Source organism: Dermacentor variabilis, chromosome 1 (genome assembly GCF_050947875.1).
Source record: "Dermacentor variabilis isolate Ectoservices chromosome 1, ASM5094787v1, whole genome shotgun sequence".
Lineage (NCBI taxonomy): Eukaryota > Metazoa > Arthropoda > Arachnida > Ixodida > Ixodidae > Dermacentor > Dermacentor variabilis.
Window position 1 is genome coordinate 258952979 of NC_134568.1, and position 27576 is coordinate 258980554.

Consider the following 27576-nt stretch of genomic DNA (forward strand, 5'->3'; position numbering starts at 1 on the left):
CTTTCTAAAGCTTTCTAGTTTGTGTGCACATTAAATTTTACACGCTAAGAATGTGATCGTCACAACAATGCGTCTACTATTAATGGGCAACCAGCGTTAAAACTGTGTGCCGAATGCAGCTCCATAACACATAGCCTTGTGGGCAGAGGAAACAGTTTTCAGGAGCACATGCTGCGATTTTGCATCTGAAAATTCGCCATTCATCTTGAGTCGCGTGTGTCCAGCTTCTGACCTGACTGGGCACCGGCATGCTAGAACCTAGGAGTGCATGTGCTCCGTGGACTGTCTAAGACCATGGGCGGTGCTAGGTGGATGTTTCGGGCGTTGGCAAGCTTTGATAGCCACATGAACGTTATTGTTCAATATATCTTGTCATTTTTGTGGCCTTACAGTGTCAGCATATTTTGGTTACTCAAAGTGCTGTGGCGCCTCCTGGCCAGCGCTGGTTGTCCATAGGACAGTCAGTATCTGGGAAGGATACCGTATGGACTCGTGTAAGGGCCGTACTTTTTTTTTTCACAAATTTGACAAGGTGCGGCCCTTACACGGGCTCGTACCACTAGGTTCGGTCCCGTCTAAGGGCCGCTACTAAATGGCTCTACATACTATATGCCACTAATAGATGGCTCTGCATGCTATATGCCGATACTAGATGGCTCTTGCCATCTGGTAGTGGCATGCAAAAGTACGCAGCGTGCAAAATTTGGCAATGTGAACACACGGCTTCGGGGCACCGAATGCAATTGCTTCTCCGCTGGAAATTTTTTTGCCCCAAATTTTGGGCTGCCAAGTTGGGGGTGCAGCCCTTACATGGGTGCGGCCATTACATGAGTCTATATGGTGTGTTGCAGGATGATTGCAATGAAAGTGATGTTTGTTTGCATGTGGTACCAACATATCAATTGGGTCTTTTTTCGCAAGCCTAGTTTCTTTTCTATGATTTGCAGTTTTCAAAACTGTAGGAAATAATTTTCTTTAAAGTTAGGCAAACCCTCTAGAGGCATTAGAATTGGTTTTCTACAGATTAAACTTTTTGCAGCACTTGCGTAATGCAGTATATGTAGCATGTAATGGATTGTTTCCACCGCATAATGACTTCTGCCATTGAAAGCATGCAACAAAACAACCATTAGAAGAAAGAGAAGGCTAGCCGGAGAAAGATGTCTATGAAGATACACAACACAAATTTGCACTCATGCTCTGCATGGTATGACAGCACAAAAAATACATATGGAAGGAATGTGCATTTGTGTGGCTATCGTTTAACAATTTATTCACTGCACAACAAGTGGGACTTGCATAGCAGGTACTGAAAGGGGTGAAAATCTGCTTTTGAATAAATGTTTTTTCTATAGGTGGCTGTTCTGGCTTTTCTGGTAAGTGATATACTGAAGCAAGTACTCTGCACTTTGCAGTGAACAATGTGGAAAGTGTAATGCATGCACACTATGCAAATTACTTTCCTGTGGACACTTTGCTCTAGTACAGGATATACAGTACTCACAGAGTTAAATTATCGAAACTGCCTGGAGGTCTGTGATCCATCACCTACCTGTGTGGCAGCATTTTAACCCTTTCAGGCGCTGTGTACACATGTACAGCAATATAGTGCATCAACAGGAAATCCACTGATCAAAGTAATTATATATAAAATGTGTTGCATACATCTTGAAACTTATTATTGGAATTATGCTGCAATTTTGAATAACGTGCAGAATCTTTTTTAGTGGGAAGGTAGACGGTTGGGCGTTTTTACTCGGTGTCGGCATGTTGCATGTAGTGGGTTCGTTTCTTTCATTCTTTTTCATGACGTCATGCACCAGGCATAATTTTCAAGTGGCTGGATAAGTGCTTTTCAATCTTTTCAAAACACGAAATAATTGTCATATTTGATGTTCCTATAGTGAGTTTTGCATGGAGTCCACATTCTCTAAACTCTTTAAAACTCGCTAAACAATTGAAAATTCATTTTTTTCTGCAGCTGTACACTATCTATGATCCTGAAGATGCAAGAAATGTGGTTAAGGCAAGGTGTCTGAAAGGGCTAAACACACAGTGGGTCGGGGCCAGCCTAGGACTCGTGTGTTGCCTTCAGTGGTACCACGATTATAAGAGTGGAAGTAGCGGCCAGTTTTTACATAAAAATTGGGAGATGCACTAACACTGGCCCCAAGTAAGCCTGCATGGCTGTGGTGAACATTTGAGGCCATGACTACCCAAGCACCAATTGCATTAGAGGATGTCAATGGGACTACCGATGAGACTGCCATGAGGCTCGCAGAGTGGTCTGGGTGGACATGTGGGGCAACTCAACTACATGCCGGGCAAGTTGGTAGCTGTTCTTTGGTATGTCATCATCAGCAGCAGCAGCCTATTAATGTCCACTGCAGGACGAAGGCCTCTTCCAGTGATCTCCAATTACCCCTAACTTGCACTTGCTGACCCCATCTTATGCCTGCAAGTTTCCTAATTTCATCATATCGCCTAGTTTTCTGCTATCCTCCGCTGCACTTCTCTTCTTTTGGTTATCTGCCTATGCATTGCACAGTGAGAGGAAGAAATGGAGTTGGGCAGGCCAGTCCATTTCTTCCTCTCACTGTCAACTGAAATATCGGCTACCCCCATTTACTTTCTAATAGACAGCTGTCTTTCTTTGCATGCCTAACATTCCTCATTCCATTGCTCATTGCACACTCCTTAACCTATGCTCGAGCTTCTTAGTTTACGTCCAAAGTTTATGCTCCATATGTTAGTGCTGGTAGAATGCAATGATTGTGTGATTTTCTTTTCATGGATAAATCTGCCAGTCATGGCTTGGTAATGCCAGCCCTGTGCACTCTAACCCATTTTAATGTGATTAAAATTCTCAATCTTCACCCACTTTGGGGCTATAATTGTATGCTTGTCTGTATATAACTTCTTTCACGCCAAACTTGGGTCGCTCGGTATGTGACATTGTTTATATGATGGGTACCTGTGGCTCTTGCATGAAAAAAAAAAGTTCTGAAGATGTCTTTGTGCTGGATGGTATCGAACCTGTTACATATATTCAATCTTGTCTAGATAAATATGAAGACGTGCGCCACGCGCAGACTTCGCGGCGGCGGCGGCGCCGTTCGATGGCGCAGCGTGTCGAGAGGGAAAGTATATCATCGAAGCGCGAGATAATTAGGAGCTTAGCTGCAGTACACGCCTAGTACATGACGCGTTTCGCCGGTGGCAGTAGGTGGTGTCCAAAACCTGACGTCTATGGCGTATTTCCGGCTCCCAAAATCGATTCTGCCGCATTCAACCAGTAGAAGCAGAGCCTTTAAAATCCGTATTTTAAATCCAGGGGGTGCCATCCTATCGTGCCACTCTATGGGCCGTAAGTTTGTCGCTGCATTGCTTCACTGTTAATCGCATTAACGTGATAAACGTGCTCTTGCACAGATTCTAGAGGCTGACTGCAAATCACGAATTTATTACCTTCATCTTCTGCATACTAATCTTCAACCCTACCCGCACACTTTGTCGGGTAAGGTCCTCAATTGTTTGTTGCAAGTCATCTCCAGAGTTGCTGAAGAGGACAATGCTGATCAGGTACAGTATAATTTTCGCCTTCAGGTGATTCCGATGATGCAGAAGTCCTTGTTGGGGTGTTATTTTGCCTGATGGTACTATATCGTCGAACTCAACATATCTTTCCCAGAAAACGTGCGTGTCCTTCGTCCCTTCAACGAATCTGTTGCATCCCTTCCGCCGCACAAAAAGTAGAAAGTAGCCATGAAGTAGCCGCGAAAAGCGGTCACGTCTAGCCACCCTGACATATCCTGACTTGTTTCGGATTTCAAGCCAACGTGCCCCCTTTTTTTTTTTTTTTTTTTTTTTTTTGCGCGGAACGTGGTTCTCGCGCGCGTTCATTTGTGACGCTTACTTGCTGAAGATCAAATGTTGAAACTTGCAATTAACGCTCCGAGCGAGCAGGAGACGGGATGCACTTATGCTGCGCCAGAGCACTACAGTCGTTGTTGCTTTCTACATTGTCTTGTTTAGCTCGACGTTCATCACGAACAAGGTAAGACAAGCATATGGTACCTGCGAGCGTCGGTGGAATGCACATTTAATCTGTTTTCACTGTGCTTAGAGTATTCGCTTTTGTACGACGTCGCTTTAGTTAAACTGCTTTGATACATGTGAGAAGTGAATGTCTAGGCCAGAAATACGAGCCGCTGTTTAGAGCATATGTGTATTATCGAAAATACATAGCCTAAAAGCCTGCCTTGTGAATGTTTTTTTTTTTCCTGCAGTATGTACTCACCGTAGAGAGGTTCGCCTATCCAGCAATTTTTCAGTGGTAAGCAGAATTCGTTTGCTGTTTGGCGTTTGCAAGTTTGAACAAATTATTGCAGTTTCATGTTTCTTCCACGCGGAAGTAGAGATGCTCGTCCAGCATCTTTCCTCCGAGCTTAGGAAGGTAAATTAAAGCGGGCCGTTGTATCCATGTATATTTCAGTGGTGCGGAATGAAATCGGCCTCAGAACTGCAAATTTAACATGTGGTGTCGTCGTCCTGCTTGATCAGTACGACAAAATACGGAATTTAAAAAAAAACAACTAAAAGTATGGCACTTTCGTTTTACTGATTCTGCGTGTTGACCTGGTTAAGAAGTCGGACTGTTAAACGTGTGCAGCTAGCAGGCGCTTGTCGGAGAAGTCATCGTTGCTCAACGATTCAAATTTGTCTTGTGTAAAAACTCGGGTTGAAATATTAATCTTTGTGCAGAGTGTTTCCAATATTTCGGAAAAGTTTTTCTTTATCACACTGCATAATCGACCACCTCGCATTTGCGCGTCTTCTAAAGCAGCTGCATGCTTTGTAGTCGCAGGAGCTTATTCATTCTATATTTCATATTGCTAACTTGCCGTGTGAAATGAAAATTTTCTGAGTTCTTACGTTGTTCTGCTTTGCGATTTGTTTTCTGTGTCGTCTGACAGCTGGCAGGTCCTGGTGGCCGCTGTTGGCTTTGTTATAGCTGCTAGCTGTTGGAAGTGGAAGTGGCACATGCAATGTATGATGTGAGTCATGTTGCTATATGTAGACTTATTTATGAATTATGCTGCCCATAAAAATGCAATAAACCTCATCTCCTGCTAATTCTTTGAGATGCCTGCATGTTGTTATTGACATTTGAAATGGGAGTGAAACGAAGAGCAGCGGTCTGTCCATTTTATGCATTGTAAGTTGGTTTGTGCTGCTAAAAGCTTTGACTATTGCCCACTTTCAAAATTGCTTACTGTTCCTCACTGTCAATGATGGTACTGTGTCGAGTGTGAGCTGCTTTTATACCTTTAACTGTCCATTGAGACACACATTTTTACCGCACTCGCTAACATCAATTCTTATTTGTGAGGCATCTGTGCTGTGCAGCAAATTTTATAATGATATTGATCAAGTTGTCAATAACACTGTGTCAAACTTAATTTCTTTCAATTGTTGTGCCATTGTGGAGGACCAAATTGCACTAAATAGTATATACATATCTTTTTGCCTAGTTTTGTGACATATGACAAATGTCAGTTATTAAGAAAGTAGTGTCAATAACCTTTTATCAAAAAAACATTTATACTTTGCAAACGCTAACGTCATGGGCTAGGTTCCTGGCCACAGTGGCTGCATTCCGATGGGTATTGAACACAAATGCTCATTGCACATTAAATGATGGAGACATCCATTGTAGCATCTCTCGCAGCCCCTCTTGTTTTGGAACGCTAAGCCCATCAATCAAGTGCTTCATTTTCATGGATGTGTCCACATCTTTTTCCAGTTGCTCTTCCCACTGAATTGTGTGTGCAGACCTGTTATATTGTCCCACTCAGGTCCCGAATGAATTGTTTAAGATTTTTCTCCGTTCTGTTAATAAGTGAGATGTGACCTTGATCATTCTGTTAGAAGGTTCTACATTGATCTTTGTATCATCATTAGTCTTGATTAAGTTGTGACACCAATCGCAGCTAGTCATCATGTGCACTACAAAAAACAAATGATATGAACAAGTGTTACAGCACAGTTGCAAATTGCAGAATTTGTCTACTGGCCATGCATATGCCACACTGTCTTGTTGACATCTATATTGCAGTCATCCTCTTCGCCATCGTTAAGTTAGGCATAATTTTCTGCCAACAGTAATCACCACCAATATGGATTTATCTAACCATTTCCAGTTCAGTCTCCTCTAGAGCAGTCAGTTGAAAAATGACCGTGCTGCAAGCAGCAGTGAAGGCAGACATGACAACATGCATAGGGCATGCCAAGATATCTGACACATCATTCAGAAATTATTTACCATGATGTGTTGTTATCTGCTTTCCATGCCTCGTATGCTTTTCTAGCCAGGAGCACTGGGCGACAGGAGCTAACAAGCTGCATAAAATGAACCAAATAGACACAGCTCCATATTACCAGCATCAATTGCCCATGCTTTTTTGTTGTAAAGAAACTTGACCAACTTTTGTTGATGCTTCACTTGAACGATCAAATAGTGCGCTGAATTTGCTATGGTGCTGTTACTTTTCTTTGAAGGTCACAGTTGTACAGTGCTCCATTGTAATTGTCTGTTTTAGACATAAGCCTACACTATCATGTTTGTGATTGTGTACACGGGTTAGTGAGGGCTCAGGAATGGGCAGGCGAGTAGCCTAGAAGAAAGAGAAGCAGCATCCTCACCCATAGCGTTCTGCACAAGCATACTTATCAGTCACACCACCAGTCCTCAGATGTTGCGTAGAGCCTAGGAGCTACATAATGTTGATGTCAGTGCTGCAAGGTGCTGCAGCATCAAGTCATCTACCTGTGCAGTCCTGTGCATTCTTTAAACTTAATTTAAACTATGTTTATAGGAAGCTTTGCCATTAATATATGGTCAGAGATACGTGCACAGAATGAACAATGTGGGCTGCAGTATGCATTGTCAGCATGTGACCTTTGATTATTATTATTATTATTATCATCATCATCATCATCATCATCTTGTGTTGTTAATAGTTGCACCTGATACAAACCACCTACCTTTCCCTCCTCCTTTTGTTCCTGAACAGGTCGTGCCTTTCTTTTGCCTTTCCCTGTTGCTCAGGGAAAACTTTTTACAGATATAAGTGTTTATGTAGCTCGACCCACGACAAAACAAGTTTTCACATGTGTTTATTTGTAGATGGATTACTATATATGGTACTTGAAAAAAATCACATTTTAGTCGTTTGCTGCAATGTTAGATGATGTTTGATTGTATTCTGGCTTCTTTGCTGTTGCGTAGCTCATGAAAATATTGAAGACAAATTATCAGGGAGTAATCTGGATACATCCTTGGGACTTTGGCCATTTGTTTTTATTTCAGATTGACTCTTCAGTACATATGGAAAACTATACCTTATTATACACTCAGCATATATGCTGGCTCTCGGGCCCTCACAGTCCTTGTGAGTTTGATTTTTTTTTTTTAAGTGAAAGACATTACATGCATAAAGCTTGAGCACCATGTACATGTGTACATGAAAATTGCCTATAAAATTATTTGATGACATGCTACAAGCATATCTCTAGTGCCTGATGACATGTATTACTAGGGATTACTACTACTAGGGTCGTTCCGAAAATAAGTTTCGTCATTTTTTTAAAAGATGGATACACCAGGTCAAACAAACAATCGCCATAAGAATCCACGCCTGTTGCTAATTCAATGATGGAAGGAGCGCCAGCGGAGGAGGAATGACGCATGCACAGAGCGCCGAAGAAAGAGTAGCTGCAGACCGGCGTGCCCGAGGTTATTCGAGTACAAATTGTGATGGCAGACAGACGTGTGCTTACGACGTGGTCGCCAATGGAAGTGCGTGCTGTTATCCAGTATGAATGGGCACCTCTTCCCTGTATTGAAAGCCGCACTCTTGGGATGTCACTTTCAAAACAATGCTGAGGCGGAGCAGGCTGTGCAACAATTCCTTGCATTCCATGGCACCGAGTTTACCAGACTGGTTTCTTCAAACTGATTGCACGCTATGTCAAATGTCTCAATGTCACTGGCGACTATATGGAAAAATAGTGCAAGGTTTATATTTCATGATGTCACGGTGTATTTTTGGGGAGGAAATAATGTTTGTGTGTGAATAACTGACAAAGCTTACTTTCAGAACGTCCCTCGTAATTAGGTGTGTGCAAATATTTAGGGTTTTGAATACGAACAACTTCCAATTTGTATTCAGTTAAAGAATTAGCTATTTGAAGTTGTGGAATATTCGTTTCTATTCAAATAGAAGAGATGACACTTGTAGGAGTTTACAGGGAGAAAGATAAAGCAAGTGGTACCCATTCCCAATAACTCTGTTGCTGGAGAGCAGGGGTTGTTGTTAAGGCAAATGTTTCTGGAGTGAATGCATGGAGCAGGCAAGTTCTGTTCAATAATTTACTGATTCAATAAAGATACCTCGACTTTAGACAGCCTGCAAATTTGTAGTCTCAAAAGGCGCAAGGCAATTTATTATTAGTTGGCCAGGTTCAGCAGTGTTACACATAGCTTCTTTATAAGAGTGCAACACTCTTTGTGCATCTGTTGGCATGCTGTTGCCTTGTTTTCTTGCTGCCAATGTCATGGGGCACTAGAGACAATCATCTTTCAGTTGTTTCTCTTTTGCAAGCTCCTCAGTCGACAAGGCGTCCAGTTGTGAATAACACTACATGTCTCGAATAATATGAATAAGCCTATTCTTTATCAGACAATCAACTTTACCTTTATGTTTTACTTTGTTAAAAAAATTTTAAATTTTCTATATTTGGTTTGATATTTCTCATTTTCTCGAATATTTGTATTTGATTTGATTAAGAAATTTTACCATTTGTACAGCCCTACATTAAATAAGATGAACAACTTATAATTTAAATAAATGTGTGTGGAATACATAATCTTAATTGGGTTATACTGTTGCGCATTTTAGTGGAAATTAGTGAGTGTAACGTGGTCATGTATCGTTGTCTCATCACTGCACTTGCACATGGGCAAACAATCATAAACTTAGCAGGATTGCATGTCAGTATCGCAGTACTGCATTTAGTTTACTGCAGATTCCGTTCTATATGCTTATTTTGTGTGCACAGTAGTAGTTCAAAAAATTGGACCTTCTGTTTGGTACGTTGCCTAGTTTTCATTTTTGTTAACTGGTTGCGTTGAAACTGCATTTCACTGCTTTGGAAACTATTGTGACTAGTTGCACCATAACATGGAAGTTACTTTTGTTCTCCTGTTTGACTTTATTTCATTCTTGAGCCTTTCAGAATTTGTTTTATGTAGAGTAAATATGTAAAAAGAAGTGGGGGGGGGGGGGGGATTGACAGCAAACGTGCCAGCATGCAGCTTAGAAAATGTCCTTCAGGCTGTTGGACAGCTGTACACATTCATTTATTGAGCTTAGGGCCATTGAAGTTCTCTGGAACTAAAATACTTTAGCTTATTGTGTGCCTAAATAGTCACCCCCTGATGCCTGTTTCAACAGTTTACTTATTTTTGAAGATTCTACAGGTGTGTACAGTTTTTTATTTTAGCCTTGTTAAACATGACTGTACCTACCTAATTTTGCTATCCCTAATCCGTGTCTCGTATGTATGCAACAGTACATGTTAAGCTATACTTGAATACACCTTGTGTGAACTGTTGATTGTGGCACCTATAGCTCCCTTCCCAAGTACGCTTGGGAGACCACACTCACTCACTATGGTAGCTGTATAGAGTAAAGCCAGCTGTGGGTGCATGTTGTCGTGTGATTGTAGCCATGCTTGAAATTATTAGTGGCCTATTAAAGACTGTTTGCACTCAAAGGCCAGCTAGAATTTATGCTTATTTTTCAGTGTTGCTGTGACTCATCATGCAGAAAACAAACAAACAGCCACTGATGTTTCTTTTTTTTTTTTTTCATACCACCTGCAGGATCTCCCCTGTGTGGTTGAGTAGCTATCACAAGTTTTGATCCTCTTTTATCATGCAGCCACTGCATTTTGACATACCCTGTCTTTTATGTATCCTACCTGTTAATGGTTCATTGAACGTTAAAAAAAAAGACATTAATGTCACACTTCACTTATATTTAGAACTTCTGTGATGTCAAGAGTAGATGTAGCTACCTATACAATATAAAACAACTTATTTTCAGTGGTATTCAGGAGAGTATGAGGAACTTGCATGCCTTTTAAACTACCCCTTTGCATATTTCAGAAAGAATTTAAAGAAATAGAAGTTTGCCCCATTTAGCGAGATACTGAAATAATTTGCAAACAGACTGGGCACGTTCCATTGTCAAGTGTGGCACCAGGCAAAGCAAGTCATCAATGACATTTCAGTGAATGAACAGGTCATATGGCTTAATTATTCAGTACAGTTATGTGGTATACACTATGCCAGTATGTTGGATTGAAAAAGATAATGGTTTGAGAATGTGCGCAAAAGCTTTGCTGTAAAATTACAGAAAAATTTGGCTCCACATAAACAGCGGGATGTTGTAGCCAAGCCTCTCGAGCTGCAGCTGCTGTGATAAACAAATTTTACAGCAAGCGGCTGTCTGCATTGTACTTGGAACTGATCCTGTTTGCTTTCTTTTTATGCTTTGATGTCCCTCCCTTCTCGCACATTGCCACACTGAAGGGCACATCCGCTGCTGTGGCGTAGCAGCTATGGTGTTGCACTGCTAAGCACAAGGTTTCAGGGTCAAATTACGGTTGCGGCAGCTGCATTTCAATGAGGGCGAAATGCAAGAACGTCTGTGCCCCGCGCATTGGGGGCATGCTAAAGATCCCCTGATGGTCAAAATTAATCCGGAGCCCCCCACTACGGCGTACCTCATAATCAAATCGTAGTCTTGGCACATAAAACCCCAGAATTCTATTCAATTCACTGAAGGGCACAACAATGTGCTGTGCTATCACTTTCTTTACTGAAGGTAAAGAGTCACTGCACTAGTCTTTCACTTCTTGCCAGTCTACACCACTGGTGCAGTAAACCAGCCATGAGAAAAAAGAAGTCAAGTGATACTGGCAGCTCCCAATCTTTTTGCTTGTTTCATTCAATATAGCTGAATAATCACTCTCATGGCCATTCTTGCAAAGGGTTTTTCTACATTGGCACTACAAAAGTATTTGCCTGTGTCCTTCAGGTACAAAGAATCCCACTTTGTTGAAAGAACACTGTCAGGCTAGAGGTAGAAAAGTAAAGCTGACATTCCTGTGAGTGGTTCTGAAAGTGGTTACAGGATGGCTCTACAGGTAGTGCACGGGGTGTATAGGCACCGTCTTCTGTAATATAAAGTGCTGGCTAATGTTCGTGAACCACATAATTTTGCTGTTTTTGTTCTATTTAGCCTCTTTCCATATTTTTGGGCATCCACAACTCATTGCTACTTGTCCACTGTGGGTTGGATCTTGACTTAGGGAAGCAGGTGAGCGTCTCCTCTGCCCCCTCCCATTCTTTTGTTTCTTTATGTTGAATATTTGGGTTATTTCTTAAAAAGCATATGTTGAGAGTTAAACACTTTTGTCTCTAAAGCCCATTTTGTATGCTGGGAAGTAATAATGTACCTATCATCTCCCAAAAATGACATACTGAATTACAGTATGCATAACAGTCATAATAGTACAACAGTGGCAAAAGCATTTAGCTAACACATCAGTTTATTGTTTTGTGGTCTTAACATTATGAGGCATTCAGTTGATCAGCTTCCAGGTAGGTGGATTTCAACATAGTCAGCCTATTCTTGCTCTTGACTTTCAACAAGGACACTCGGCTCTTTGGGCGGCTCCGAAAGCGTGTTACCTTTCCCAGCTTCACCTACTAAGCTTTAAAGCTAACCTCACTTATTAATCTTTTCATCATTATCGTTGCTATAAGCCGCTCACTACTTTATTTGACTCATTATTTCACAGACTTCCAGTGTGTTTGATTACTTTAGACTGAAGTATGTTTTCGTGCTGCTGTTACAGAGTATTTTCTTCAGCACTAACCCGAAGGACTTGGTAGCATTTACTTCGGTGGCTGTGAGCAGTATAATGCTTGTTACCACTGTGCCAAGGGTAAGTGCTTTTTCATTTACCAAGACAAAAAAAAAAATCCTCTACTCGGGTATCTTTCAGAGTGCATCTGTTGCTTTGAGGCATAAATGTCTGCCATAATATGTATAAGTATGATTGTTAGTTTGTGATTTTCAAGCTCCATGTGCGATATTCTTTTCTGTTCCGCAAGCTTGCTTTCACAGGAAATCAAATCAACTTTATGCCTAAACTGGTAAATGTCGTCTTTCTTGCTGTATGCTTGGCAATTATTGAGGCAGAGCTTGTTTCTGTAGCTTACCTGTTGTGGCCGTGATTTTTTTCCAGGGCTTTGGTAGTGCAATGTGGTGGATGTTGCTTCATATCTGTTGTGCAGGCAAGTATTGAAATTGTCTAGAAAGCTGCAGCTGGGTTTAAAGTGCACAATGTCTGTACAGGTGTCCAAATTTATTCAATAAGGATTGTGCGTTTTCTTGTGTGCACTGTTCATTCAGTTCTTTAATTTCATCTGTAGGCATCACATTTTAGTGTCACCCTGTAGTTTTTTACTAAAATTACTTGAGGGAAATCTGGCACTGCAAACATTCAAACACTGGAAACCACGGGTAGTCAAGTTCACTCTCTTTAATTTGGCGTCAGCTAGACGATAGTTGCAGTTGTCTGAAAAACAAATTAAAGGCTTTTAAAAGGCACGGATTTTACGGACTTATAAATGTGTTTGAGTTCAGAAGCAGGCTAACCTCTGTCAAATTAATGAAAGTGAAGTGTGTATCAAGTTTTCTGTTTGACATGGCATTGTTCCAAAAGTACATTGTTACTTCTTTATTGTTCTTTGAGGTTCAGTTGTGCTGTGTCTTAGTAACATTTAGAACTTTATTTAATTAACTTTATCACACAACTTTTCACAATTAAATCATGACACTTGTCACTTTATCTAGATTATATTTAGGCAGCTTCCCACAACAGGGGTAAATTAAGTTATTCTTAATATTATAACCTAATATTCTCTCTTCCAGTGTCCTCAGAACAGTCAAATGTTGGCAAGTATAGCCTAAATGGGGCTGACCATTGCCATGCAACAAATTGTAGTAACAAATTAACTTCAAGGAGGTTAACATAGGGAGCCGCAAAGATATTCAGAGCCAGAAGGATGAAGTTAAGGCAGGTCTATGTACATCCAATCATTTGTGTACTAATGTAACTGTTGTACTTGGCTGCACACGTAAAAGCCATCACCAGCATTAAACATTATATTCCTTGGGTGTTGTGTCTACTGTTGTAGCTGCCAAGATTATGCCTCAGAATCACAAGCACTAAAGATGCTAATCATGGTTAAAATGTATTGAATGCATCTTAAAACGCTCCTGTATACACCTATGCTACGTAATTATATACAAAGTGTTTTGGAAAAAGGTGCTTGAAGATGTCTGGTTGCTTGTTAGTCGCACTTGTATGTTGTCATTTCCTGGGTAATCTTTATTTTGTTTTTGTCCCTAGGTAAACAAGTTACTGAAAATGTTAAACATAGCATGTAAAACTTTTTTATGCACGAAATATTTTTCTCGGCAATTCACTTGAGTACATGTTTGTAGCAGCAGTGACAATCTTTAAAAAAAATTAACAGTTCTTACTCTGTTCTGCTGATGCCTATTTGTAATAATGCTGGAGTGGCAAGACATGTGCATAAGACAAACAATCAGCAGGTGGAATTAGCATCTGAAAGGGTTGCTTATGCTTTTAAAATTGATTCATGTATATGCACATAAAAGGCTTTCTTGTCTATTGCAGGTGTTATCCTTTCTGCCGAAAAGTCTTCAACTGTCTGCATTAAGACTGAGTAATGCAAGTAGCTGGTGACTGAAGCGCGTTTACTCTCTAATAAAATGTTGGTTTATTGCAGTGCATTCAACAGACAGATCATATATGCTACAACAAGGTTTGTTTCTCGAGCTGTGTAGCTTGAAGGGGTACCGTGTCTTTACTTTATTACACTGCATACTAACTGCATTAATAGTGCTTAACTTAATGTTTTCTTGTTTTGTATTTTCTAGTTTTATTTTACTGTTGCCTGCAAGTTACTTCTTGGGTGAGCATATATCTACATGTGAAAATGCTTATGCATTGTTCTGTGCAATGGGTAGCTGGCTGTAGTAATGCTTGTCATTCTTGCAGGTGATTTTCATGCAGTCTTCCTATACCCCTATCTTACATCTCCTGGGTTTTGTTGGTCATTTGTTTCAAGGTTCTTGTCTTTATTTTACGCTCTTGGTGAATGTTTTGCTTGTGTGCAGGCTCAACATCAGATTTCTTTTTCAGCGCTCTTTTGGGATCATTGCTGTTAATACTCCACCCCATGATTTCATCTTTAGAAGTTGTCAACCTGAATTATATTGGCCTAGCTAAGGTAATTCAGCATCTAAAGTACTTTATGTGCATAGGTCTCTTGTTCTCTTCAGTTATTTTGTACACGCTTGAGAGCACCTTGCGTTGTTTAGTTGTACGGGCCGTATTAGATTAGTGGCTGTGGCGTTGAGGTCATTGCTTCGATGGTTTGATCCCGGCCGCAGAGGCTGCATCTTGATGGGGGTGATAAGCGAAAATGCTTGTGTGCTTAGATGCTTATGTGCACGTTAAAGAATCCCAACTGGTCAAAATTATTCGGTGGTTGCCTTATGATGTGCCTCATAATCTGTATGGTTTTGGCACATAAGACTCCAGAATTTGTTTTATTTATTGCATTTGAAGTATTCCTGGCACCCACAACTTTATACTTGGAAAATGTTTTGAGCCCTCTAGATGATAGCTCAAAAGAACTGAAGCAGATGTTTCAGTGTAGATGTCTGTATTAGTTACGCCAGTGAATAATTTGGTGAAAATTTATTTCTCTGACAGTAGATATATGAGGAGGTGCTGATAAATTCAGAACTGTTCTGTTTTTCTCACAATTGAGGCTTTGTGTTAGAAAATACATTGTCTTTGCAGGTTAGGTTTGAATAAGACTGTAAACTTTTATTTTATTCTTCTTTGCTCTCACTTTTTTTTGTGATAAAATGAAGGTATGAGTTGTAATAAACTTGAAACTAAGCTCCCTATGCATTGACAGAATTTTTCTTAGTTCAAGGGAAATCTTGCAAGCAGACAGTGCCCTTTTATATGCAGCAGTAAAAGGTGGGTGTGGGTTGTGGTTCAGACAAGCCTGCAGAATTGAAATTTTGAGGGAATGTCAATGTTGCATGGAATTGTTTTGAACAGGAAGGTATTGGTTAAATTCACATCAGAGGCCTTGAACTTGTCAAGAGCATGTTGGTTGCATAATGATTCAGGCATTTGCATGCCACCCAGCACTCTCAAATTTCTCGTAAGGTTTACAAAATCGGGTTCAATCTGTAATTTTGCAAATGATTCGTCAAATTTTACAAGAAATTAATCCTGTTGGTGAAAAAGATTTGGTCATCAGTGTCTGACCGCGTACCCTTGAAAGTCTTCTGATGGTGAAAGGACACTAGAGGTGTACCTGCTTTGAGCAAGTTCATTTACACAAATTCCTAAAGTAGAAAAATTGGCAGCAGCAACGTCGCCGAATAAGTCTCAATGTGTTGCTTGTCAGTTTGGTCAGTTTCAAGTTTGCTGCTGCTTATGTGCCAAGTCTACAGATAAATCATCGTTAATACAGTGCATATATATCCGACAAAGGTGTGTACCCAGGGCGAATTTTTAAAAATATGCGTGCTCTTGTCCTCTCCTTTCCCCCTTTCTCTGTAGTGTCTGCAGGATTTTTAAGAATTTGAAAGCTCGCAGGTTGACAGGTATGCAGTTTGCATGAGTAAGGTTTGACCCTATTGTATCCCTAAATGCCTTCGTACTGACCAGATGCGTGCACTGTCGCTTCATCTGACCTCATCTGCAGTGTGCTTTAGTTATTGCTTGTATGGATCACGAACAAGCCTGTATTGGTACTTTGTGAAATGCATTAGTTGCCATTTACGATCATACATCATTACTGGATAATGTTGGGCTTGGTCACTAACCATTGGGGAAAGTTTAAGTAAGGACTGTTACAGCACTACACTGTAGCTGCATTCAAAGCACCCATCCTATTCACCGAATCTAGCACTGCAGCTGTCAACTTTTTACCAGTCTGAAAAAGCACTTGCAAAAGGTGTACATATTTCTACTTATGAAGATGCCATGACTGCTGCATGCCTAGTCACAATTTTTCCTGGGTTTCTACACAGGTTAAAGGAGCACTGCCAAAAGGCATTCATCTTTGGGGATGTCTTGAATAAGTGGAAAGTCAGATTTCTTTAAAGCTTGTATTATCTGTACCCCTTCATTTACACTCTGAGTAAGGGTTCTTAAGGTGTTATACTACTACTGTTAATTTGAAAGTAAAATAACAATGGTAGTTTAGAATGAGCATCTCTTGCATTAAAGCTCATGAAGGAGCACCTTGAGAATGGGCTTTTGGAATCGACTTTGCTGTGTCGATCTTCCACCATGTGTGCATGGACATTTTGTTAGCCATGTCCTATGCTGCCTCTGGTAGATTCAGCATCAGATTGAGGGCGAGTTTCGTTTCTACGAAAATTATTTGTCATAATGTGGGTGCTTGACCTGTTTTGTCTGCTGTGCTGTAATGCTCAACTGTTTCATTTCATTGATGGGGTTTAATGTCCCAGTGCGGCACAGAGGCTGTGAGGCATGCTTTAGTGGGTACTCTGGATTAATTTTGACCACCTAGGGCTTTTTTAACATGCGCTTAGTGTAAAGTCCATGAGCATTCTTGCATTTCCCCATTGGAGTTCAGCCACCATGGCAGGGTATTGAATCCATGGCCTCCTGCTCGGCAACAGAATGCTGTAGTGACTAAGCTACTGCATCAGATAACACTCAACTCTGGGCATCTATATTTATTGCATATTGTGGAAGCTACAGAAAAATGATTTTCACTTGTATTTGTAAATTACCCTCCTGCAATACTAAAAGCATCATTCTTGCTGCAAGAAGACAGGTGGTGGCGGCACCTTGCATTTCCCACACCAGCTTGCCGTGACATCGGAAATTTTGATGGTGTCTGCTAGGTCCTAGTTAATTCTTTATGGATAAAAATAGACTACATTGTGTTTTAAAGAAGCCAATGACTGAACATGCCAAACTTCTGGAACATTAACTGAGCTCGGCAGGGTCCAAATATGAAAAGTACTTGAAATCTGTGACGTCGCATTGACATACCAGCTTTACGGTTTCAGTGCGAAAATTTGAACAAATTCATTTTATTTTCTGATAATCAACCTATCATTGTGAAATTAATGACAATAGAGTTCTCAAACAATGCTTTATCCGTCTAGACTTATTTGTGCTTTGCTTTAGTGGGCCTTTAAAGAAAACTGAATGACCTGACCCACGAAAACTGACCACAGATCTTGTGTTACTTAAATTAATAGTTTATTTGTTATTCGAAAAAAAAAATGCATACCACACACACTCAATGTTCAGAGTTGTATTTAAGTCGTGGGTACTTATCAAAATCTCTTGCGTGTTGAAACTGAAATGCTCTAGTACCCACTGTGGTAGCCTAGTGGCTATGGCATTGCGCTATTGAGCATGTGGTCATGGGTTCAATCCCGGCTGCAGCGGCCACATTACTATGGGGGTGGAGTGCAAAAACTCTTTTGTGCTGTGCATTAGATGCACATTAAAGAACACCAGGTGGCTAAAATTCCACACTACAGCATGCCTCATAATGAAATTGTGGTTTTAAACGTAAAGCCGCAGAATGTTTTCTCTTTTTTTATTTTTTCAATTGCCGTGGGGCAATATTTGTTCTATTTTCCCCCAGGTTATTGTGTCGGCAATCTCTCTATTGTCATTTGGAGTACCTGCAGTGCCTCAAGATTACCTGTTTTGGTGAGTTACCCAGCTGAGGGCACACAAACGCAGTTCAGTCGACTTATGGTAATTCGACCTTGGTGGGCCATTCAAAACTGTTTCAACTTAAGGTCCAACTAAACTGTTCATTGAAAGCTTTAATGAAACCTAATTTATTTACTAAATCTGTCACATTATGATTGTATCATTCTGTTTTTGCAAGCAAGTTCTGCAAAAATGATCTCGCAGTGCTAATACTGTGGGATCCTGAAAATTCGAGTGGGTTCTTGAGTCTTGTCACAATCTCATGGTTTTCAATGGGAGAAAGGGGGAAGGGCGGGATCTCAGTATTTGGAGCACATTAAGGTGCAGACAGTTTATGTAAACACATTTGCTTATCATTGAAATCGGATACCCGGACATGAATTGGAAATTTCGCATTGTGCTGTTCAAAGCTACAGCAAACACAGTAGTGCATTTTCCACTCCACTCTCCAGCTGCTCCGGCAGCTTCAATACGTGCTGTAGTAGGATTTCTGTGTATTGCAAGTTGACAGGGACCATTTGATGCAAGCATGGTAGTGAACCAACAGCTCCAATCGCATTTGAGTTTATTGTTTCTTTGCACATTGCTGGCATTCTAGTCATTTCAATCATGACTATTCACATTTTAACCACGAGTAACGATTTTCTGCATTTACAGACATGCTGTCCCATTTAATGTGGCTTGTGCGACACTACTGGTATGGTCATGTATACAGGGTGTCTCAGCTAACATCAGCCAGAGTGTAAAAATATGCAAATACCACGTAGCTGGACTGAAGAAAGGTAATGTTGTTTGCTGTCACATGGAGATACTCAAAAAATTTTTTTCTTCTGCCTAATTAGATAATCAGCCTTAATCAACTTCTCAAATATTATAATTAGATATGTGAGATATGTGAAACTCCTGATGCATCTTTCTGTTCCTCATTATGTGCTACATAAGTGTTTTTCCCAGCGTGAAAGAAGCCCACAAATACATGCAAAGTGCCTTAAGCGGCCAGTTGCATGGCAATTTTGCGTGCATTTACGGCCTTTCATGCTTGGAAAAACACTTCTATTTAGCATGTAGGGAGCAACAGAAAGCTGTATCGGGAGTTTTTCATGTCGCGGTACAATTTTCCCATTTACTCTTTTCATCTAATTATAATATTTGAGAAGTTGATTATCTAATTAGGTGGAATGAAAAAAAATAGCTAGAGTATCTCCAAGCGACGGCAAACAACATTAGCTTTGTTCTGTTCAGCTACGTGGCATTTGCATATTTTAAAACTCTGGCTAAAGTTAGCTAGGACGCCCTGTATATGGTATGTTGTCAACACAAGATTCCAGTAAAAATGCCCCTTTCATGCATGTCAGTATCGATTGGCACAAACTATGGTCTGCATCACCACGTGCTTCGCTGCTTCCTGTAGTCGTTTCTGTGCCAAACATTTGATTTCTTTTAGGGCAGATTCCATCCACGACATTTCGGCCATTACGTGGGGGAAAAACGTTTCCTACTTGTTTGGTCAAGCATGTGTATTGCGATTGCCAAGTATAGTAACGCCGTTCGTATCACAGCATATTTTGTTAGATTGTGCTATGGTTTATTGCAACCAACTTTGAGTTTCCTCATAGTTTGGATTAGCAAGATTCCACTGGATGCATAGCAAAACGTGATCAGCTTTGTCTGCGTGTGCAAAGAACTATTCTATGTTGCGAAGTTCTGCTTGCACTTCAGCCGCAGTCTGAAGGCGTCACCCTTACGTGCAAGTCAATGACTTGTGTGCTTTTACCTCATTGTCAGTGTTTACATACTCTGCCTGGAACTGGCTCGATTTCAACACATGACAATGCAAACAAGCTGTGCATGTCGACACATGATGCTGTGAAATAGCCATGATAGAGTGCGTAAGTGTGACTGAACGAGGACATAGAAAGAAGCAGATACACAGAGACAGAGCCATCTCTGTGTATCTGTTTCTTTCTGCGTCCTCGTTCAGTCGTGTTTACACACTCTATCATGGATTCAAGCCAACGTGTTTTAACCAATGTGAAATAGCACCATCTGAAAAACTTTATTATTGTTGGCACGACGCCATTATCCCACCGCACCCGCCGTGGTTGCTCAGTGGCTATGGTGTTGGGCTGCTGAGCACGAGGTCGCGGGATCGAATCCCGGCCACGGCGGCCGCATTTCGATGGGGGCGAAATGCGAAAACACCCGTGTGCTTAGATTTAGGTGCAAGTTAAAGAACCCTAGGTGGTCGAAATTTCCGGAGTCCTCCACTACGGCGTGCCTCATAATCAGAAAGTGGTTTTGGCACGTAAAACCGCTTAATTTAATTTTTTAATTATCCCACCAGTTTGAGTATGAGCACTTATGGTGTAAATGGTAGTGCTTGTTGTCTAACTGTAGACAATATGCTCTAGTTCAAAGGGGCTGATGTTTTACATTTCAGGTTTAAAATGCGAGCCTTTCTGCTGTAGGAAACCACTGGGTATCTATCCTTCAGGACTTTTTTCCTATAGTCAAACTAAAGGGGAAGGCATATTTAACCAATGTAAAATTAGCAAAAGTCGACTATGCCTAGTATGATATATAGGATTGGATATCTTGAGGGTGTAGGAGGGTGTGTATAGTATTGCACGATTATGACTGTCATAATCTGAGAAGTGGCTGTGCTTTCATAGTCACCTGGTAAACATACAAAATATGTCTAAGGCGAGAACTGCCTCTTTTTTTTTTTAATCCTCACAGGACAGTACTGTCACTTCTTGCTGGCATGTTTGTCCCAAAAGCCATGGCTTCAGATGCTGATAGATGTGTCCTCTCCAACATTCGACAGTCAATGCAGCATGTCTGATTGGCATGTTCATGTGTTGTTACCTGCATATTAATTTTGCACCCAGTACTTAGAAGAAAAATCTCATGCATATAAAGGGCACTTTGCTTGAACTTTTTGGCTATAAGCATATGAGTTTCGTAACAATGTGCAAAATCAGACTAAATATTTTTTTTAAACATTGAATTCATTAAATTCATTGCACTTATTGCCATATTTAATTAGCAAGTATTAGGCTCTATGGTGCCATATTTGCTTAATTAAATGTTTTTGACGAAGCTTTTATATGTTGTAAGAAACAGATTTCACGATGGTTATTTTCATTTATCATTTTTTTAATTCTCCTCCATTGGCTTGCACACTTCTGTGTTGGCACTATCAGCGAAATTAGCACTCAGTGCAATATCTGATGAAAATAGAAACAAAGAAGAATCATTAGGAAATACAGCCGTAAGCTGGCTCTCTGTTGCTGTTGCTCTGATATATGTTATGAGAAAAGTTGTCTTACGGCACAGTGTTTTGTGTAAGTGACGTTGCGCTAGAGCGTATTTGGAGCAGCTCATTTGTGATTGAGTAGACAGCTATTGTCACTATTTTTAACATAGTGTATAAAACGAGTGCCAAGCAAGTGTACTAGTTTGTGTCTTTTATTGTTGGTTCCTTAAAGGGTCACAAAAGAGAACTTCTCTTTGTAGACAGATTTTACAAGTGAGCACTATTGGTAAGACAGAAAGGATGCAAAAAGTTCAAGATTGCTAGTGACGCCATCTTAATATTTCTGCATTTGCACCCCATGACGTCATAGATTTTTGGCAGTGTCTACCCTGAGCCTAGTCTATCAACAACAAAAAAAAAAGTTGTGTTGCACTTGAATGTATGCTGGGGGGACTCGGTGGGCAACATCATTTGTGGCCTCATTTTCTGCACAAAAAGGTTCAAATTATACCACTTGCTTCAAATGGGATGAGCAAAAATTTTTAAGTACAGTGCAGGGAATATAATTATGTCATAGTTTCAGGAACGCTTTATTAGCAGGGTGGATGACTGTCACATGCGCACTTTCAACTGCAGTTGAAACCAAATACTGTTAAAATCTGTGAGCCTTAAGGCTCCTTTGTACAAACTTGTACAAGCTTTGTACAAGCCAGTGGTGCTTGCAGACTTCAGTTGTCTTGAGTTTGAATGCTCTTTGGAAACGTGTGTGACCAGAATATTGTGTACTACTATTAATAATTCAATTTCATATTTTTGGGCAGATGTTCTAATTGCGGAATTGAAGCCTGTCAGAGCTCGAAGCATGTCCACTTTGTAGGGAGTGTGAGATCAGCACTATCAGGTCGTTACTCCTCAAACTGTGAGAAAGTAGTTTAGTGTTCCAGTTAGTGCTGTCCCAGATTGCTTTTTGTGAAACTGTTAACTGGAACACTAATGCTGCAACACCACCCCCAATCCCCATAGATTTGGAAATGAAGACTGAAACTTGTGCTAGTCACAGGATTCCTATTAAAGGGACAGAAGACCACTCGGAACATGAATCGAGATAATTTCGCAGATGGATTGATCCCCTATCATAGTGGCTAAAATGAGCCATGTTTTTCTCATTAAACATGGATTTATATTTTTAATTCGTCATTCAAAGTCTCAAAACATGACCTTTGGTGCCCCATGCAGCAAAAACGTGAAGCTGAATAAGAGGTCCACCATGTGGCCTTCTGCTAGTGTACACGATTCCTGGTCTCTTCATCAGTATTAAAATGCACTATACTTTTTATTATTATAAGTTTTTCCTGACTTACAATGTGCCGATAAGCCTTTGTTTTCAGTGAGTTGACTTGGCTCTTCTATCGACAGAACAACAAAGATGGGGGCCAGCCAGCCATGACGTAGGCGTGTACTTGGAGAAAAACACGTTACAAATATAAAGAATGTCCTTGCAAAAAACACAAACTTGCTGCAGCAGCTTTTTATTTTCAAAAGTGGTTGAAAAGGTCAAAATGTAGGCGGCCAACCACAGTTACACTCACTCCTGTGAAAGCAGAACGATGGGGCCTTTCACAATTTTCAAGGTGAGCTATCGACATCACTCTCACTTCTCAGTGTTGCTGGAGGAGGGACTCTTACTTTTTAAGAGGCTGCTCAGATCGAAAAATTAGGCTTAGTAAATATCCACGCGCTTTTGGAAGTAACCGCTGCAGACACTACTGATTCACTGTAAATACTACCGAGGGTGAGCTTTGCCTTGCGCCGTAAAAAACTAGGTCCCTGAAAGTTGGTTGTCAGTCCCTTTAAGTGAACACGCATGCATTGATCACAGCCAGCTTAAATTCTGCATTTGCAACATGTGCCCTAATGTAACATTATCAAGTTACTTATCAGATCTCGGCTAGTTGTTAGTTAAGTGATAGTATCACATATTAGCTGTTGTCTGCTACTGCTAGTAATTTGTTGGCACAAAAAATGACTTATTCATATGCATATGAAGTCTTGCAACATATTGCTCTTCTCATTTGAAGCATGTGGTATAGTATTGTGAAATGTGTTGTCGCACATGGCGCTGTCATTTGAGCGTGAAATCCTAAAAGTAACTTTGGTCTCAGCACCAATGTTCAACCAATTTCCAACAGATTTGGAAATAGTTTATGAACTGTCTGCCAGTTTATATTTATATAATGTTTCTCTTTTGGTTCGCTTTAAGGATGTTTGAAAATTTTCTGAAGTGCTTCAAACTTAGGTCTATCTGTTGCTGACATCACCTAGTTAACCCATTCATCACTGCTTCTTCTGTTACTGCTTATCTTGCTCGTTCTGCTTGTAAGAGGGTTTACTAATCCAAGAACTTTGCATTGTGATTTCATATCTGTGCTAATGTTGGTGCTGTTAAAGAGGTGTTCCATAAGGAGGCGTTAGGTTGCCTTTTGAAGTCATTTTAGTGTGTGCATTCAAAGGTTAGTGAATGGCAGGGTGACTTATCAATTTTCCTGGTCTCTTAAGCCATGCAAGACCTTTAAGAAGGTTTTTAAGGACTTTCAGAACTTTTTTTCCCCCCTTTATTAGTGGCTCAGAATGTTTCACTGCTCCTCTAGTTTGCTTTTGTTTGTTTACCCATGGTGCTGTAATGTCTTCTATGACATCACAAAGACCCTTGGGAGGAGGTAAATACATTCTCTAGGGAGAGGTACAAAAGGGGTTCATTCTGTGTCCTAACTCTCGGAAGAGGTGGACATTACTTTCACTACACATTGCGAAGTCCAGATGGCTAAATTAAAGGATTCATTAATAACCTGATTATTCACTTGAGGACACATGTTGACATTGAAAAATTGAAGCCAAGTAGAGGCTGTGTCTGCTTTGCAGAAATCGTTCGGTTATCACCACTTTCGAAATATTTAAGAATCTGCTAAACACTGCATTGATATTTTAGTCAAGGTTGTCCCACACTGCTTAAAGGACACTTTTCGGGAACTGAATTGGAATACCAGTGGTCACATAAGGATGGATAACTCAAAAGTGGCATTAGTCTTAGGATTTCTGCTAAGCAGACATGACTTCACTGCTGTTCTGCTATTGCAACACTTGCCAAGTAAATGCAGATTGTGTATGTACAGTTAAAACTCAATTTAACGAAGTTATGACCACGATCAAATTATTTCGTTAAATCAGGAAGTCTGTAAAATTGAGAAAGGAATTTTTTGATCCTTCGAAATCTAAAATTGTAACGTAGTGACATGCAAAAGCTACCATGGCATTGTATTGCCACTAATCTATCCATCTGTCGCGTATATCATGAAATAACGAAAGCAACCACCGCTTTCCATACAGAGGCAGTGTTGAGCCCACTGTTCCACACATGGGTGTGGCGTGCAACCTTGTCAAAATAAAGCTAGGGACAGGACCGTGGCGTCTAGTTGTTTTAGCACGATAGCTTTAGAGGCACGCTCAAAGAAAAACTCGTCTGCGTGAAAATTAGAAAGAAATCTGTGCTTTTTTTGCTCATTTATTTCAGGAAAAACTTTGCTAAATCAAGTTTGGACAAGTTAGCTTTGTAATTCGGCTTGATGTCAACATTGAACCCTATGGGTACCTTCCGGGGAATGGAAATTTCTTGGTTAGATCGGGAGCTTCGTAATATCAGGTATCGTGAGAATAAGTTTAACTGTATACAGTTTGCTGAATGTTACTGCTTTTTCTAATTGCATTTAATGGGAGGTTCAATTCTGTACTTAAAAGAACTGTTGTCTGTCTGGAATGTGTCCTGATGTTACGGTGCTAAAGGCTTTGTTTTAAGCATATATATATAAAAAACCCCAAATAAGGAATTAGTTTCTGCTTTGTCAGTGCCTCAAGGAGAGATTCACCTACGTTACCACCATGATCAGTGAGCAGTGTATAAGAAAGGTATAAAATAGAGTGAGTAAATTTTTACATTATACCAGTCATGTTTTGACACAATGATGAAAGGATTACACAAATCGACTCGCATCAATAAAAATGTTAATTGAAACGAGATAATTTCCTTCATATGACAATATGTATGCTTTAGCCGCTTCCTTTACCAAATATTGCTTCATTGCTGCACTGGGACTTTTTCCCCTTTGAAATGGTGCAGGTAGCTCGGAAGCATTTGTATGCCGACAAAAAAGAAAGAAAAAAAATAACATTTGGATACTGACTGTTTCGCAGAGGCCTCCACAATTTGCAAATCTCACTTATGTTTTTATACCACATAGTTAAAAGCTTATGTTGACTTTCTGTCCTTTCTGTGCATTGTTACAATTGCTCTTAAGTTAGTCATTTGACATCCATGATGAAAGGAGCTTGCAAATTGAAACATCACATTCTTAATTTTTTTCTTGTATTCCCCGGAGAAGCCACATGAGTATGAACACTTAAAATGAAGATTTCAATTGCATGACGAAAGCAGGGGAAAGCAAGGGACCTTAATTATAGTTTGGCGGTCCATTTAAGGTTAATCTCCACCTTGAAGAAATGCAGCTATGTGAAGCATAGTTTGCACTTTTTGAGCCTTTGAGTATTGCTATAGTGCCACTTTAAGTCATTGACACCCCTCCCTGCCCCACTTTTTTTTTTCTTTGTTATTCTTAGCACATGACTCTCTGCTTCGTGAGATCATTCCCTCATGAATTGTATACATTGCATATTGCACTTTTGCATTCATTTAATTTTATGCACTGCAAACAGCTCTTAGTAAGTTTGAGTTTTACTGCTCGCATGTGTGAATACTATATTGATATTGTTGCAACAACTGCAGCATCACTTGTGTTTCATACATATTGCGCTGCCTTTAATGACAATGGCATATGCTTCTCTGTATCTCATAAAATGGTGACAAATTACAACAGCAAACAACAGGAGCAGTGTGTAAGTGTCCTCGTCTTTCTCTCATTCTGTTAATTTATCTCTGCGAGTTACCAACTAGCTGAAAGCCACACTTTATCTAATCAAATATTCAGGTGATCACAGGCCATGTGGGACAAAGGTGTCTTGCCAAATCACAGCTACTTCATGAAGTTGAGCTCTCGTAAAGTGTATTGTAACTCACTCAAATCCTTTTCTTTTGTGTGCATATACATACCCCTGTGGCCTTCTGAAGCATTTTAAGCACTGGTACGCTTTGTTGAGGTTGCAAGCATGGGAAGGCATACTGTGTACAGTTAGAATCTAGAATTGAAAAAGTGTGCCCTTAAACTCTACCAGTGTGCTGATTTTTTTAATGTGCATCGCTACAGTGCTTCAGTGCTAATTGCATTAACATTGACATTCATCGTGGGATGGGTTCTGCTGGAATTTTTTATTATGCATAATGTGAAAGAACAAGTGCTTTTGTAAGTGTACCTTTGGAGCTCTAATGCAATTTTTTTTATTGTGGTTTTGTTCAGGTATATACTGTGCTATATTGTGTTCACATATCCTGTTCTGCTAAAAGCTTTTTGTTACATATTCATCTGTTCACGTTTTCTTACATGTAAATGTTGATCTTTAAAGGCCTTTGATGCCTCTTTTTTTTTTCTGGCTGTTTAGTTGTACCATGTTTATAGGCTTTAAAGCATTCTACGGAGTCGTTCAGTGTTGATGTTGTTGCAACCTAAATAACTTGTGCCTCTAAGGCCCAATGTGATAAGCTCAAAATAAGTTGTCATATCTACTGTGTTGCCAAGGTACATTTCCAATGCTTAAATGGACCAGGGAAAGCTTTTTTGTTCCCATTTTCATGCACTGGGATTTTTGGTGCCTGTGGAAGTTTGCGATCATTTTGTGAAACCTGCGTACCTTGGCTAACTATACATGCTTTATGAAGCTGGTGTACAGCTTGTGCCATTTTTGTTATTGAGAACTCTTTGTACCCCTGCGCTACAAATAAATGTGTTCAGTTTTTAATTATGCATTTCGTACCACTGCACCTTCTTTTTATCTTTTTGACAGAGAATTTCGGGTAATTTACTCTGTCAATAGTGGGAAGCCTCCACAGTGTGTTCTACGGGAAGTCGCACACCGCACAGAGGGCACCAAAAGTCGCAGGACAGGTGCATGTCCTGGTACCGCTGTTAATACACTATTAATTCTCACCATCTTGCCAACCAGTCAGCTATTATTTACTTCCACATTGTATGGCCAACAGAAGCACTTTTTCATCAAAAGTGCTTGATATATATATTTATTTGTAATGCATTTCAGGAAAATTGTATGTCACAAGAACTCATAGAAAGCTTGACATGGATATAGGAGAGAGCAATTCTTATTGTGCCTCTTTCATTTCCAATATG

General features: G+C 40.2%; 1 protein-coding gene across 8 annotated transcripts in view; it reads left to right on the forward strand.

Annotated features, from left to right (window-relative positions):
• Positions 1 to 3875: 3875 nt before the first annotated feature.
• LOC142563100 (UDP-N-acetylglucosamine transporter TMEM241 homolog) overlaps positions 3876 to 27576 on the forward strand; it is an 80218-nt gene continuing 56517 nt past the window's right edge. For 2 of the 8 annotated variants that reach the window (XM_075673647.1, XM_075673638.1), the window contains exons 1-14: positions 3876 to 4057; positions 4290 to 4336; positions 4977 to 5057; positions 7373 to 7454; positions 11373 to 11450; positions 11992 to 12081; positions 12251 to 12292; positions 12385 to 12433; positions 13846 to 13894; positions 13958 to 13993; positions 14109 to 14143; positions 14230 to 14299; positions 14374 to 14461; positions 17897 to 17964. In XM_075673647.1, coding sequence (XP_075529762.1) covers positions 3983 to 4057; positions 4290 to 4336; positions 4977 to 5057; positions 7373 to 7454; positions 11373 to 11450; positions 11992 to 12081; positions 12251 to 12292; positions 12385 to 12433; positions 13846 to 13894; positions 13958 to 13993; positions 14109 to 14143; positions 14230 to 14299; positions 14374 to 14461; positions 17897 to 17964 — 890 coding nt within the window. In that variant the 5' untranslated portion in view covers positions 3876 to 3982. Of the gene's footprint in view, positions 4058 to 4289; positions 4337 to 4976; positions 5058 to 7372; positions 7455 to 11372; positions 11451 to 11991; positions 12082 to 12250; positions 12293 to 12384; positions 12434 to 13845; positions 13895 to 13957; positions 14025 to 14108; positions 14144 to 14229; positions 14300 to 14373; positions 14462 to 15819; positions 15864 to 17896; positions 17965 to 20410; positions 20450 to 20709; positions 27198 to 27576 lie in introns of those variants that run through there. The other 6 variants (XR_012824307.1, XM_075673671.1, XM_075673630.1 and 3 more) reach the window with 6 other exon arrangements.